This window comes from Staurois parvus, unplaced genomic scaffold, assembly GCF_062004578.1.
Source record: "Staurois parvus isolate SC_StPar_1 unplaced genomic scaffold, SC_StPar_1.0 ptg000636l, whole genome shotgun sequence".
NCBI classification, from domain to species: Eukaryota; Metazoa; Chordata; class Amphibia; order Anura; family Ranidae; genus Staurois; species Staurois parvus.
The window spans coordinates 1,938,017-1,955,123 of record NW_028318432.1 but is presented as its reverse complement, the minus strand read 5'-3'; the positions used below and the strand labels follow the sequence as shown (position 1 = coordinate 1,955,123).

Here is a 17,107-nt window from a genome sequence, read left to right as displayed (position 1 = left end):
ATTCTTCAAAGTTTTGTGTAAGCTTGATTTACCTCAAAAAAACAAAAATAGAAACCACATAGTGCATTATCCTTAATATATTAATATCATATAACTCAACCAGTGATAATTCACCAAAAGTGAAACAAAAACGTGTAAACAGCAAACGTGTGCCAATACACTATGTATAGTGAAAAGCTGTGTAGGTGAATCACTCTTTAAAGTGTTTATAACACACACATAAATCACGTCTACTGCAGTAAGGAGTGAATACCCTTACCAATGTGTTTATCATTTAAGGCTTTAGATAAACATCCCCAAGTAGGCTGTATGATGGGACGAGTAAACGAGTATTATTCTGCCAGTATCCTCACTTTCACCTCCTCATAATTCAATGTGGATCCATCCACACTATTTCCTCAGACCAATTTCATCATAACCGCCATCCCGATAACGATATATATATACACACATAAAGAGATATATAGTGTAATACCGCCACACATTCGAATCACAAATTTTATTGGTGCTGCTTACAATATAAAATCTTTCTCATCGCATGTTTTAAAAGTGTGAAAAACCTGCATGCCGTACGTCCAGGAGAGTCCAAACCGCTGCAAACAGTCTTACTTCCACTCTGCTGACACGGGATATTTTGGGTAGAGTGATTTATTAATAATATATTAATAATAATATTAATAATTATATTATTGCATTACACTAGGGAGTGTAATTTCTTTCACTAGGGGATATGGAGGTTTTTAATTTTTTGAATAATAGACAGGTTAATTTAGATGAGGTTTTTTCCACTGCACAAATAGTATTTGATGATGATTTAGAAGTTATTTCTAAAAAAATAGGATTCACGATGGAGAAGAAAATACAATTGTGGTGGGATATTGTCACTTTGGAAAAATATCTTACAGATGACATTATCCCTAGAAGGCTGAGATGGGATTTAGGCCCTAATGATGGGTTGATGGATGAGGATTCCAATTTGGAATGGAAGAAGTTTTTCCACACTTGTGAAAGACAATTAGTGGGTATGCTACTGGATAGGAAAAGGAGAAAGTTAATCACAGTAGAATCAAGGCTATTAGAATTACAGAGTAAAATAGAAGTATTCAAAGGGAAAAAGGAATTTGATGATGCAAATAAAAAATTGCAGGATCAACTAAATAAAAAGGATATGGAAATAAAAAAGAAAAAACATAGAAAATATATGAGAGATATGGGAGATTACCAGACCAATAACATTTACAAATGGCAGAGTGTCATTGCTAATCAATGCCAATCTAATAATACCACACCTAATAATTCTCCTTTAAAAGGGAGTATACAGTCTACTGGTGCACTTACAAAAAAAGTGGTAAGCAAGAAGAAAGAGAATGCTAGACATATACAAACAACCCAACAAAAATCTTCATGGAGAAGGGATGAGGACTGTTATGGTAGTCCGTTTAAAAATAATTACAATGTTCCAGTGTATAATAGTTTCCAGCCTCTAGAAGGGTGGCATAATCCTAGGGGCTTCAATGGAAGCCCTAGAGGATACAGGAACAATAATAATTTTTTTCAGAGGAATTTCTGGGGAAGACCACCAGGACCCCCACCGAGAAACCCATATTATCAACAAGGATGGGGTCGAGGGATGATGAGGGACCCACCTTATTATTACCAAAATCAATACAGGGGAGAACAGGAAAGGCCACCCCAACCAAGAGGGGAAGAGCAAGGAAATCCGGGAGAAAACAAGGTAACTCAAGGGATGGAACCAAATACAGACAACAAGAGAAAAAGGAAAGATGCGTAGGGGAAGGTATTTATAACCTCAGCTCCATCCCTTTAACATATAACCAGACCCAGGTTTTAGACAAAGGATTAAAATTTGCCCCTAAAAGAAGTTTGAACAAGTTTGAGACGTACATTAATTTGAATAGATATATTAGGAAATTGAACATCAAAAAATATTTTTTATCGTTACCTGGACAAGGATCTTCTGCTGTTAGATCTGGTCCAGATATTGTAAATCAATATGTACATAGCGGATTGAGGAACAATTCGGTTTTTAACCCAATCAATAATAAAAATCATTTTGTTGAAGTTTTTAAACAGATGGTAACTGAAGAATTAAGAGATATAGAAATCAAGAAAGTTAAAGAGAGTATCGAATTTCAGGAGGGTCTAAATTCTCTAAAGAAGGCAAATAATGTGGTGATCAGACCAGCCGATAAGGGTGGAGGGGTGGTGATTCTGGATAGATCGGCTTATGAACACGTTATGGAAAATATTCTAAATGATTCAGACACATATATGAAAATCAAGAGTAACCCAGTGACTAAATACAAAAAATTACTCCAAGTATTAGTTAACAGAGCGCAAAAGGAAGGAATTTTGAATGATAAAGAAGCAAGATATTTAATTCCTTCCCATTGTAAAATGCCTATAATATATTATCTACCTAAGATACACAAAAGTTTAATTAATCCCCCTGGAAGACCGATTATAAACGGTATTGACTCCATACATGCGAGAACTGGGGAGTATATTGATTTCTATTTGCAGCCCATAGTCAAAATAATGCCATCGTATTTGAAGGATGGACAGGATGTTATAGATTTGGTGGAGTATAGGAAAGTCTCTGATAACACCATTCTGGTTACAATAGATGTTAATTCTTTGTATACCAGTATCAAGCATGAAGATGGTATTAAAGCAGTTAAATGGGGTTTAAGGAATTTTACTGACCTATGTAGGAAACAAAGGAATTTTATTGTGTCTCTACTAGAGTTTTGCATGGGAAAAAACTACTTTTGGTATGGTGGACAATTTTATGTGCAGAAGAAAGGGGTAGCAATGGGCGCAAAATTTGCGCCCAGTCTAGCAAATGTATTTCTAAGTAGATGGGAGGAGAAGGTTATTTTTAATAGAAAATGGGAGGGATTAATTATGTGGAAAAGGTATATCGATGATATTCTTGTAATTTGGGATGGACCAATGGAATCTCTAAAGACTTTTATCTCTGTTCTGGAAAAAAATGAGCATGGTTTAGGTTTTACCTTTAGTATGGATAGGTGCTCTGTAAACTTTCTAGATCTTAATATTTTTATTGAGGATAAAGTTATTTTTACTAAAACTTATTTTAAAAAAACAGACAGGAACGGATATATACCTACCAATAGCTGTCACCATCCTTCCTGGATCAATGGGATACCCAAAGGACAGTTTCGAAGAATTTTTAGAAACTGTACTAGATTGAAGGAATATGTTGAGCAAACAGATATCATTAAAAAAAGATTCATTGAGAAGGGGTATGACCCCGAGGTACTAGAAAGGATTAGGTATGAAGTGAGTAAAAGCTATCTAGGAGATAAGAAGGTTGTAAAAGTTCCATCTAAAAAGAATCCTGGTAATGGGAAAAAGATAGAATATGCGTTTATTTCTGGTTATAATAACCAATATAAAGACATTGAAAAAATTGTTTTTAAACATTGGTCAATATTAAGCAAAGATACTATTTTAGGTCCATTAATCCCAAAAAAGCCCTCGTTCATTTATAGAAGGACTAAGAATTTGAGAGATGTTATAGTTAAAAGTGTTATCTCTCCTCCAAAGAAAAAGAAGGAACATATGTTTGATTTTAAGGGTTTTTACCCCTGTAGAAAATGTAGAATATGCACAATAACGAATACGAAAATGAGAGTGATTTCTAATTTTACATCTAACAAAACTGGAATGATATATAATATGAAGAATTTTATCACTTGCACCACCCCCTTTGTAACATATTTACTGGAATGCCCGTGTAAGTTACAGTACGTGGGGAGGACCTCAAGACCCTTACAAAAAAGACTAAGTGAACATGTTACAAATATTTTAAAAGGGAAAAAAGACCATTGTCTATCGAGGCACTTCAGAGACCATCATAACTGTGACCCTAGTGGTTTAAAATTCTGTGGAATCGATAGAATAGAGGCGCATTGGAGGGGGGGTGATAAAATCAAAACCATATCCAAGAATGAAACCTACTGGATTTATGAATTGAGAACGATGAAACCAGGAGGTTTAAATGTAGATTTAGATTTAAATTGCTTTGTTTCCAATTTTTAACTTAAAAGTTGTAGTTTTATGCTGCAAACAAAAGTTTATTATAATATAAAAGATGGATATATGCAGAATATTATGGGTAGATCCATTAAGAATGGATATAGGAGAAAGTTTTATAAAATAATATAAATGTTTAATTTTAGAATATGGCTAATTTAAATATATTTTAAATAATTTTATGTATTTATGATAAACCTTTTCTTACTATTTATGATTGAGGATGTTATATCCTGAATCATATATATGTTAATGATACAGTATAATTATATATGTGAGATAAATAATATCAATAGACTATTGTGGACCCTATATGAGGGTACTAGGATATATTATGTTAAGGGATTATTTAATAGTTTTATTTATTTTAAGGAGTACATATTGAATAGGAGAGGGCAATATATGAGAAATATATAGAGTGTGGCTCTCATTTTTAGGGTATTGATGTTCAATTTATATTATTAAGGGTTGGTGTTCTATTTATATGTGTATATATTATATGAAATATGTTGGGGTTAGCTCCATACATATTTATTTTGGAGTATATAATAGATGTATTTTAATAATTTTAATTTTAACTATATCCAAGATAATTCGGCTACCTTTATAGATATGAAGTGTTATAAGTAGTAATTGCACATCATTTATATATCATGTAGGTATTTTATTATTGTTGTATGATCATATTGGAGGGTTGTAGCTTATATAAGTTTATATTCATGGTGGGCTGAGATCCGCGGTTTTTGTTCATTGCTATTCCTGAAGACGGATTCCGTGCCGGCATTATTTGTTATCTATGTTAGTATATGATGTAGCTTTAAGTCTCCGTCAAAGGCAGAGCGGTGCCCTTTCTAAAAATGGAGATCGCGGCTTCACCATGATGAGAGGAGGAGTATAAAGAAGCGTCCTTGTCTGACAACCACACCCTTTATGATTACGTCCAATGACGAAACGCGTCAGAGGGAAGTGACGTCAGACGCAAACGAGAAACCGGAAGTGGAGCGGCGGCCATTTTAGAGAGTGGAAGTAAGACTGTTTGCAGCGGTTTGGACTCTCCTGGACGTACGGCATGCAGGTTTTTCACACTTTTAAAACATGCGATGAGAAAGATTTTATATTGTAAGCAGCACCAATAAAATTTGTGATTCGAATGTGTGGCGGTATTACACTATATATCTCTTTATGTGTGTATATATATATCGTTATCGGGATGGCGGTTATGATGAAATTGGTCTGAGGAAATAGTGTGGATGGATCCACATTGAATTATGAGGAGGTGAAAGTGAGGATACTGGCAGAATAATACTCGTTTACTCGTCCCATCATACAGCCTACTTGGGGATGTTTATCTAAAGCCTTAAATGATAAACACATTGGTAAGGGTATTCACTCCTTACTGCAGTAGACGTGATTTATGTGTGTGTTATAAACACTTTAAAGAGTGATTCACCTACACAGCTTTTCACTATACATAGTGTATTGGCACACGTTTGCTGTTTACACGTTTTTGTTTCACTTTTGGTGAATTATCACTGGTTGAGTTATATGATATTAATATATTAAGGATAATGCACTATGTGGTTTCTATTTTTGTTTTTTTGAGGTAAATCAAGCTTACACAAAACTTTGAAGAATTTATCACTATTCTTGGACAATTTTTTTGGACTTAATTTTTGTTTGAAGGGGACTTTGATTTTATAAATTTTTGGATTTTTGGATACAGGACTTTATGTTTGTTATTATTTGGGGAATAAGAATATTATTTATTATTATCACTAAGCATATTATTTGTATATTGTGTACACCTCTAAGGGTAGGGGTGAAGTGTGCTGACACGGGATATTTTGGGTAGAGTGATTTATTAATAATATTACAATTTTTAATGAAATTGCCTGCTTTTTTTTTTCTTCACTATAGCTCACAGAATTAGCTGTCAATTTCCCTGGAGCTAAAGGAAACTTTTGTTTCTTTTATCTCGGGCAATAAACTAAAAGGAAGCTTTGTTTCTTTTAGCTGGGGAAATTGACAGCTAATTCTCTGAGCTATAGTGAAGAAAAAAAAAAAAGCTGGAAATTACATTCAAAAACCGGCACTGACCTATAGTGACAGCCAGTCACTGTATACACTGCTCGTCTCCTGCCTTTCTCAGCCGCCCCCCTCCCCCCACATCTGCAGTACACACAGGCTTAATTAACCGATAGGGCTATTTTTGGCCGGTATGTTTCGGCTGCTGAAATTTCGGTGCATCCCTAAAAATGGATGTCTTTACATTCCCAGGGAGAAGTCATAGCTATGGACAAAACTGCCAGCAAAGTAGAGAAAATAAAGCATAATGCTTCCCTGCTGCAACTCAAATGTATCCAGGCCTACTGCTTCAACAGCACCAAGGCCGTGCTATGTGAGCCCAAGGGGATGGAACAAGGTAAGACGTCCGTGAGAATTGACCATACAGAAAGGGATGGGGTCACATCTATTCTATATAGATGGAAGTTTGTAGATACCTGACCATCGCACCTATATGAACTTGTTGGACTTTCCTTTACAAATCCATGGGCATTAATATGGAGCTACGACCTCTGCTCCCTTTGAAGCTATAATGGCCGCCACTCTTCTGGAAGACTTTATCCAAGATTTTGGAGTGTGTCTGTAGAAATGTTTGCCCATTCCTAACGCTGATGTACAAAGCTGTCCACCATACTGCCCCGTACTACATCGATGACCTAATATCCAAGTACCGCCCAACACACACACTCCGCTCCTCACAAGACCTCCTTCTCTCTAGTTCCCTGGTCTCCTCCCACGCCCGCCTCCAGGACTTCTCCAGGGTGTCACCCATCCTCTGGAACTCCCTGCCCCAACCCATCAGATTATCACCTACTCTCCTCTCCTTTAGGCGCACTCTGAAAACCCATCTCTTCAGGGAAGCCTACCCCACCCCCTGCTAACTTGCCGACCTCCTCCACTCTTCCTACCACTCCATCCCCCACAGCTTTCTCCTCCTGTGCCACCATCCCCTCCCTCCTAGATTGTAAGCTCGAAAGAGCAGGGCCCTCAATCCCCTCATGTTTTGCATTGTATTGGTATTGTTCTGTCACATGTTCTGTCCCCCTTTGTAATGTACAGCGCTGAGCGAACTATTGGCGCTTTATAAATACTGTATAATAATAATAATTCAGCAAAAAAAAAAAAGTGTGAGATCACGTATTGATGTTGGATGAGACGACCTGCCCTGCAATCCTTATTTGAATTCATCCTGATTGTTGGGGCGTCTAACAGAGCTGAGTTCAGGGCACTGTCTGGGAGTTCTTCCACAACAAACTGGTCATACCATGTGTTTATGGAGCCACCTTTGTGCACAGGCATGGTGGAACAGAAATGGTTCTTCCCCAAACTGTTACCATAAGTACAGCATTATGTAAAATGTCTTTGTATGCTGGAACATTGACAATACCCTTCATTGGAAACAGCTGAACTCAATAATGTGGAGGATGTGCACATAGGTTTGGCTATACAGTGTGATGGTGAGGTGTTGACATGCTTTTGGCCATATTATAATAGTTGTACATGTTCTGAAACTTCTTGAACCTGCTGAAAAGTGTTTGTTTGGGACAGCTGTAGTCCACTCTTGGCCATTTATTTTAATTGTTTTTTTTTTCACAAAGAGTGTAGGATTGACCATAATTGAACAGAGCCGCAATTATTGTGCCACCAAATGGGAGACAGGGTTGGGCTTTTTGTGAGTGCCCTTAGGGCTTGTTTACTCTTGAGGTCAGAGGAAGGTAAAAACAGGCAGTTGAGAGTTGTTACTGCCTCCCTTAAGCTGCAAAGACAGCCAGATTGGGTTGAAGATGTGCCATGGCCATGATGCTTTGCAGTTGAAGCAAAAATTATATCCACTGTCGCATTTAGTGGACAGTACAACCTGTGTATGAAACCTATGTTGATATGGTATTTACAGGGTCAAAAGATGAGGTTAGGAGGTGATATACGGCCTCTTCACTGCCTCTCAGACACCATTGTGGATCGCTTTTTAGAGTGGTGGCAAGCTTTGTGGTACTTCCAAACTTAGCTTTAAAGATCATTCATTATGTGGAAAATACTAGATACCACTGAAGATTATGTCTCAGCTTTTTTGCATCGACCAAGTTGCGACAGCTTCTGTCATTTAAGAATGGCCAGGCAATAACAGGAATTTTTGATTATTTTATTGGATGAACACATTGTCAGAAAGCTGGTATGGTATGGTATCCTATGTCTTAAAGGAGAAGTTTGGGGAATAAAAACAAATGTACATACTTACCTCTGTTCTGCTGCATTGGTGTAATGCTGCAGCTGTCCCATGTGTGCTCTTAGGACTGGGACCTGAGCAAACATGACCACTGATCGCTCAGTTCTCTGTCTGTTTAGAGTGGAGAGCAGTGACTGTTACAAACCGCTCTCTGCTCTGCTCCTCCAGCGCTCACTGTAGCACCATGCTGAAGAGAGGGCGGAGCCAGCTATCAGTCAGACAGCTGGGTTGATCCCAACAATATTGCCAGGATCCTTCCAGAGCCTGGAGTGGCAGGTTCGCTAACAATGGGCAATAACCTGCTATAACCTGACCCCGGGTCAGCTAGTACACTGTGTTGATCTTACTCAATATCAAATGAAAAAAAGCAGGTTTAACTTTGACTTGAACTATGGTAAAATCCTTCTATTAAAGTGTATATAGTAGTTTGCGTTTTTTTTTTTTTTTTTTTGCTAAAGCTAAACATTTATTTTACAGGTCCCGGACCTCCGTTCTGTCCAGAGTCATTTGACCGCATTCTCTTGGATGCTCCTTGTAGCGGAATGGGCCAGAGGCCTAATATGGCTTGTCTGCTATCCCTAAAAGAACTGATTTCTTACCAAGCCCTGCAGCGCAGACTTTTCAGCACGGTAAGTGCCCCTGTAGCAGGGATTACCATATTATTAGTGGAATTGAAGGGAATGTCCTTTGGGCTCCAGAGTTCTCTTAGTTACACTTCCAGGCTGCATGTTGCTGGTAGGCATTGCACTTTTTTTATTTATTATGACTGGTTATTCAGGCTGAAATTGGAAGGGGCAGTAAAGCAGAGGATTTAAAACCATTAAAAAAAAAAATGTTACACAAATTTACTTTAACCATTTCAATACTGGTCACTTTCACCCAACTTCCTGTCAAGGCACATTTTCAGCTTTCAGTGCTGTCTCATTTTGAATGACAATTGCACGGTCATGCAGCAATGTACCCATATGACTTTTTTTTTTTTTAAGACAGAGCTTTATATTGGTGGTATTTATTCACCATTGGGTTTTTTATTTTTTGCTAAAGAAATTAAAAAAATCAGAAAATTATAAAAAAAAAAAAATGTCTTAGTTTCTGTTATAAAATTTAGCAAAAAAGTAATTTTTTTCTTCTTCACTGATGGTAACTGATAGGCTGCACTGATGAGGCTACACTGATGGACATTGATAGGCTGCACTGATGAGGCAGTACTGATGGCCACTGGTGAGGCTACACTGATGGACATTGATAGGCTGCACTGATGAGGCAGTACTGATGGGCACTGATGAGGCTACACTAATGGGCATTGATAGGCTGCACTGATGAGGCAGTACTGATGGGCACTGATGAGGCTACACTGATGGGCATTGATAGGCTGCACTGATGAGGAAGCACTGATGGCCACTGGTGAGGCTACACTGATGGACATTGATAGGCTGCACTGATGAGGCAGTACTGATGGGCACTGATGAGGCTACACTGATGGGCATTGATAGGCTGCACTGATTAAGCAACACTGATGGCCACTGGTGAGGCTACAGTGATGGACATTGATAGGCTGCACTGATGAGGCAGTACTGATGGGCATTGATAGGCAGTACTGATGGACATTGATAGGCTGCACTGATGAGGCAGTACTGATGGCCACTGGTGAGGCTACACTGATGGACATTGATAGGCTGCACTGATGAGGCAGTACTGATGGGCATTGATAGGCTGCACTGATATGCTGCACTGATGGGCATTGTTGGGGCTGCACTGATGGTCAGTGCCCTGTTTATCAGTGTAAACCATGCACAGACAGCCTTGCTGGTTATTGGCTTTCCTTTCACACAGACGCGGCATTCGAGGAAAGGACTGTCGATAACCAGAAAGTCTGTTTACATGTGGTCAGCTGTGATTGGTCCTTTACCCCAATCTGTGATCAGCTGTGTCGAATAGTGCACCTGATGTGCGCGCAGAGGGTGGGGTTCTGGGAGGACAACCATGGACTCCCTCCCAGAACTAGACAACCACATTGTAGCCGTCTTTTGGCTATAGCGCGGTTGACAAGTGGGTAAACAAATAATCCATTTGTCGTGACAATATCTGTGTGAGATCTCAGCCTTGGCCTTGACACCAACAGGGTCAGTAAGAACTGCACAGCGTTTACCTTGCAGTAGAACTAGAAGCAAACCTTTTGCCATTTTGGATAGAGTAAGGCAGGGTTATTATCTCTGTAAAGGTTATTTTTGCCGTCTGAGTCCAATTGGGGAGATTTCCCTTCATTTCCTGTCTCATAGCCAATACAGGAAGTGAGAGAAAATCTCTCTAAAGTGATGGAATTCCTGGTTGTCACCAGGCTCACAGAACTAGTGACCCCACTTTAAGATATTTCCACAATTCCTTTTCTGGGGACAGCCCAAAATTTGGGTTGATTAGAGTGAGGGGGAAAATTTGGGGAATTAGGTTAGAGTTCAAACAAGGGTTAATGGGTTAAAACCTTCCCAACGGGAGTCCTTTACTCCCTTGAGCCCCCAAGATGTTTTCCACTTCGGTCTCTGGTGTTGGACAGGGAACAGTGCTGGCTGTGACTGCGGGGTGGTAATGCCCTCTTGGGGGAGCGGGTCCATGATGTTCTGCACTCACAGTATGTCCTAAGTCTTCCAGGTTGAAGGACGTGTTTCTTCCTCGACTTCAATTGAAAGCAGCATAGTAAGGATTGATATTTTCGGATACAAAACAGACTTTCTGCCCAGTAGTCATACAGCCATCAATGTTCACCTCCTTCTCTTCCCTTGAATGCCGTATTCTCAGGATTGTCATTTTTTTCCCCATTAGGCTGTTGAGTTGTTGAGGCCTGGAGGCACATTGGTGTACAGCACATGTACCATAACTTTAGCTGAAAATGAAGAACAGGTCGCCTGGGCTCTGAAAACCTTCTCCTGCCTCCAGCTTCAAGTGCAGGTAATGGAAATGCAGCATTGTGTGTTCTGCGTTTTTTTTCCACCCATACCAGAGAATGACAGCTATCTATAGGGGTACAAGTAGGGGAGCTGTCTTGTCCAATTTGTTTTAAAATATTCAGGCTCCAAGGTTGTAAACCTGATCGCTGTCTAAGGATTTACTGACATAGAACAAGCATGCAGGCAGTGAGGTCTGATAAGCCCCAAGAAGTCATCGACTCACTGGCAGCTTGTGTCCGTGGGCAATACAACTTGTTTTCATTTGCTTTCAGCTTGAATTACAGGTCCATTGGAGATATTTCTGAGATCATTCACAGTTCAGTGACAGGTACATTCCTGCATTTGATCTAATTCTAAACTGTAGCAACCTATTTCAAGCTGCTTCATCATTCCTATTGACTTATATGGGGAGAGAAGCAATTCTGATGGCAACAAAAGCCCATTACTGCAGACCCCAACAGCCCTGAATTCTGTACCTTTACCTCTTTGTTGCTATGTCACATTTTACAAACACACAGTACAACTCACATTAAAGTGGTTGTAAACCTCAGAAATTAAATATGAACAAAGCATATCCTTCTAGTGTGTACTTGGCTCAATCTAGAGCACTAAGTAATATTTCTGTATGCTGCCTTGTTCCTCTGCTATCTGCATCTGAGTCACTTCTGACAAGTTTTCCTGACACTAAAAAATAAGAGGTGACAGGGGAGGGTACAGCCTGTGATTGACAGCCTCAGGTCAGTGTGGAAGGGGCGGGGGAGGGGGCGGTGTGTCTCTTCTCTCTAATCAGCTCTCAGAGCTCTCCTTACTGAGCTGTAACTTCAGCTCTCCATCCCTTTTTTTCTGATAGCTCAGACCAGCTTTATAAATACTGGTCTTTGAATGGCTGTAGAGAAGAGAAGACTGCAGTTAAACAGATAAACAGGTACATCTTAAGTAGAAGGATTTGTTTCATTCCCCCCTCCCCCCAAAAAATATATAAATAAAACTTCACCTGTAGTTTTGCTTCACCCCTCCTTACACACATCCTCATTCCCCTCAGATTTTTCACCCTAGCACAAATCCTCCCACCCCCCTTCCCTGCCAAATCTCCCTTTCTAGCACAAATCTCCCAATCCTGACTCCTAGCACAACCCCCTCCATGTTACCTTTCTCAGTACAAATCCTTCCTCCCCACCCAACCCCCTCCATGTTACCTTTCTCAGTACAAATCCTTCCTCCCCACCCTAGCATAAATTCCCCCTCCCCCCTAGCCCAACCTCTCCCAATCATCCCCAGTCCCTCTCTCCTAGCACAAATTCCCCCTCCTAGCACAACACCCCACCCCCCATCATTCCTCCCTCCTAGCACAATCCCCTCTCTTAGCACCATTTCCCCCTCCTAGCACAACCCCCCCATCATTCCTCCCTCCTAGCACAATCCCCTCTCCTAGCAGAAATCCCCCCCCCTTTAATCCCCTCTTCTAATACAAATCCCACTAATTTCCTCTAGCACAAATACCCCCAACCCACCCTCCCAGCACCTATCCTCTACCTTCCATCCCCCCACCTAGGGCCAATTCTCCCAAATCCCTTCTCTATGTAAAACCCCTCCAAATTACCCTTGCCAGCATATAATCCTCCCACTTTACCCAAATGCCCCACCCCAATGAAGAGGATTTGCCGGGACACAAAGTACTACAAGCTATGGTGGACCTTTTGGTACCACCTGGCTGTGTGACAGTTGATTTTAAAATCAACCGAGCTACGTGAAAATTTGATGCAGTTTCATTATTCAGACAGTGCTGGATCCGTCTGAATATAATAGCCGGCATTGCAGATTCTTCCATCCACAGTGTTCAGGCATGACTGGGGGAGTCAATTGATTTCTCTCATTCAGTCTTTCATGGGGACAAACAAGAGAAATCTCCATGTGTTGAGGAATTGTGGACAGTTCACCAACGGCAACCTGTAGGGTGCCCAAAAAAAGTGGGTAGGGTGAGGAGGGCACAGCAAAGTGAAGAATCCTTCAGAGGGGTAGGGGATGGTCATTGAGGGGCTGTTCACACTGTTGTCCTGTGCTAATGCATGAGTATTATGCGGCACTTTACTCTGCACTACATTAAAGTACAACTATAGGCAAAACTTTTTTTTTTTTAATTTTGGATAGAGTGAAGGAGGGTTATACCCCTTGTCAGATTTTTTGCCATCTGTTTTCCGTTGGCGTAATTTACCTTTACTTCCTGTCCCATAGCCAAAACAGTAAGGGCCAGTGTGATTTTTTTCTCAACCAAAGCACACAGAAAGTAGGTTATATGGTTGTCACTGTCATAGTTCACGTCAGTGCTTGCAGTTCCAGTGCGTTCCGGTTGCAGAAAAAAAAGTAGAACATGTTGCGTTTTTTTCTGCACAGAACTGTACTGGAATGCGGTAAAACACACCAAAAATGCACTGGAACACACCAAAAATGCACTGGAATGCACGTTCCTATTTAAATTGAAGAAATAGAGAGGGAAAAAAATGAACTGAAACCTATAAAAAACGCACCTGAAATGCATAAAAAATGCATCAAAAACGCACATGCAGAAACTCATCCGAAACACATCTGGACTGCATTTCTATAATGTGAACCAGCCTTAAGTGAGAAGAAAACCCTGCAAATTATGGGAATTCCTTGAGGACCCCCAGGTTACTAGAACGTGTGTCCCCATTGGAAGATTTCCCCTCTATTTATTTCTCTGGGGACAACCCAAAATTTGGGATTTACTTTTACTTTCACTTTCAGTGATAATGGTAAACAGGACAAATGGGGGGGGGATCTCCCCAATAGGGGCACTGACAGGTTTTCTAATCCACCTTCACTGTATCCAAAACTAAGAAAAGATTTTTGCCTTTAGTTATACTTTAGTGCAGCCCATTTATTTGAATAGTTTGGCTGAGGCACCACAAAAGGCACATGTTCTATTTTTTGGAATGCACATCTGGCAAGGTACATTGAGATGCCATTTAGAATGGCACTGTGTTGTACCACGTGTGTAATGATGGTGTAACCGGATCCTAAATATATAAGTGAGACAATGATGAGCATACGGAGGAAATGTTTTAATAGAAAGAAACAGCCGGGACAGAGATTCAATCAATCCATTTCTCGTGTATATCAGACCTTTTACTTATTTATTTATTGGACAGCACAGCGGCTAAATGTTTAGCACTTCCGCCTGGCAGTACTAGAGTAGTTGGTTCGAATCCCAACCACGGTGCCACCTGCCTGGAATTTGCATGTTCTCCCTGTGCCTGCGTGGGTTTCCTCCGGGTACTCCGGTTTCCTCCCACACGCCAAAGACATGATGGTAGGTTGATTGGATCCTGTCTAAATTGGCCCTAGTATGTGTATGTATGAATGTGAGTTAGGGACCTTAGATTGTACTCCCCTTGAGGGTTAGGGACTGATGTGAATGTACAATATATATGTAAAGCGCTGCGTAAATTGATGGCACTTTATAAGTACCTGAAATAAATAAATAAATACATTTTACCAACAGGAGCCACACATAGGAGGAGAAGGCATGCCCGGTGCTGGGTTGTCCCTGGACCACTTGAAACTTCTACAGCGGTTTGACCCGTCGGCCACTGAAATGCATGACGTTGATGCAAACAAGTTAAAGTCGGATGACGACCTTGTTTCCCTCGCGGACTCTGACACCATTGGCTTCTTCATAGCCAAATTTCTCAAAAAGTCCTGACCTAAATTTTTATATTTTGGTGACTGTGCGCAGAGTGAAGGAATTCGATCTTCAGGTGTAGGACTCGTTAGACTTCACTGTTACCATGACAACAAATTAATATCTGTCACCATGGAAGCAGACTGTCTGCCAGCTGTTCATGTTGCAGCTAGCTACTGCAGTGATGAGTTAAAGAGTAACCGGGGGACTTCATATGTGTTTTTATTTCCTTTTCAGCATATGCTAATAAATGGCAACACATAGGAGATGGATCAAAAAGTAAAGTGAACCTGTGCTCAGTCTCTGCTAAATGACAGGTTGCATGACAGCAAGCTAAGCATAAGTACTTTCCCAGCATGTGGGGGAAGATGTGACACTTCTCACAATGCCCGAGGAGCCAGCTGCCAGACCCCAGAGCTGTCACATGGGGAAGGAGAGGGAATGCATATATTTACTTCTATAGTGCCCACAATTTACATACACACAGTGCTCAGCATAAATGAGGACATCTCTTTTGAAAAGTAAGATTTTAATCAATATCTCAATGAACACAAGAACAATTTCCAACATTCTGACAAAACTGAGTTTTATAGAACATTTGTTTAGCTCCTTACATGAAAGTAAAAGGTTAGTAATATAACTTAGATTACAAAATCTTCAGTTTTACTCAAATTAGTTGATGCAAAAATGAATACACCCCACAACAAAAACTACTACATCTGGTATTTTGTATGACCTCCATGATTTGTAAGGACGGCACCAAGTCTGCTAGGCATGGAATGAACAAGTTGGCGACATATTGCAATATCGATCTTTTTCCATTCTTCAAGAACGACCTCTTTTAGAGTCTGGATGCTGGATGGAGAGTGATGATCAACTTGTCTCTTCAGAATTCCCCATAGGTGTTCGATTGGGTTCAGATCAGGAGATGTACTTGGCCACTGAATCACTTTCATCCTGTTCTTCTTCAGAAATACAACATTGGCCTTAGATGTGTGTTTTGGATCATTGTCATGTTGGAAAAGTGCACGACAACCAAGGCCATGGAGTGATTGTAACATCTTTTCTGTTAATATAGAGCAGTACATCTGTGAATTCATGATACCATCAATGAAATGCAGCTCCCCGACACCAGCAGCACTCATGCAGCCCACAGAAGGACACTGTCACCACCATGTTTCACTGTAGGCGCCATGCATTTTTCTTTGTACTCCTCACCTTTGCGACGCCATACAGTTTTAAGGCCATCAGCTCCAAAAACATTTATCTTGGTCTCACCACTCCAGAGTACAGATTCCCAGAAGTCTTCTTTTTCAGCATGGACCCTGGCAAATTCTAGGTGGGCTTTTTTATGCATGGGCTTTAGGAGAGGTTTCCTTCATGGACAACACCCATAATAAAATTTATATAATTTTTTTTCCACAAATAGAGCTTTCTTTTGGTGGTATTTGATCACCACTGGGTTTTTTTTATCGTTTATTATATAAAAGAAAAAAAATTAAAAAAAATATTTTTTTTACTTTTTGCTATAAAATGTATCCAATTGGGAAAAAAAAATCATAAATTTAAGCCAAAATGTGTTCTGTGACATGTCTTTGGTTAAAAAAAAATCCCAATAAGTGTATATTTTTTGGTTTGCGTGAAAGTTGACAGTATATATGTTGGAATTTTTTGTTTTTTAAATAGCAATGGCGGTGACCAGCGACTTATACCGAGACTTTGATAGTGCGGCAGTGCTGACACTAACTGACACTTTCTGGGAGCTGGCTAACTGCCACTGACATCACTAGTGACACTAATACAGTGATCAGTGATAATATACATTGTCACTGTAGTAATGACAATGGATGGGAAGGGGTTAACATCTAGGGGCGATCAAGGGGTTAACTGTGTGCCTAACAAGTGTTAATGTATTTACTATGTGCTGTTTTTACTAATGGATCTTGTTGCTGAAAAAGCAGCAAGATTACCTGTCACTGAACGCTGCTCTTTGTTGTTTAATACCACAGAGCTGTGTTCCGTGAATCACTGAGCAGATAAGTGAGTCCCGGCGGTCAGACATTGGCCAGAACCCGATCGGCTTGTGCTGTAACG

The 17,107-nt window shown here is 40.1% G+C and overlaps 1 protein-coding gene across 3 annotated transcripts in view; it reads left to right on the top strand.

Moving 5' to 3' along the window:
• Positions 1-15,302, top strand: part of NSUN6 (NOP2/Sun RNA methyltransferase 6) — a 42,641-nt gene extending 27,339 nt beyond the window's left edge. For all 3 annotated transcript variants that reach the window (XM_089693728.1, XM_089693730.1, XM_089693729.1), the window contains 4 exons: positions 6,361-6,505; positions 8,849-9,000; positions 11,189-11,314; positions 14,834-15,302. In XM_089693728.1, coding sequence (XP_089549854.1) covers positions 6,361-6,505; positions 8,849-9,000; positions 11,189-11,314; positions 14,834-15,034 — 624 coding nt within the window. In that variant the 3' untranslated portion in view covers positions 15,035-15,302. The remainder of the gene's footprint in view (positions 1-6,360; positions 6,506-8,848; positions 9,001-11,188; positions 11,315-14,833) is intronic.
• The last annotated feature ends 1,805 nt before the right edge of the window (positions 15,303-17,107 follow it).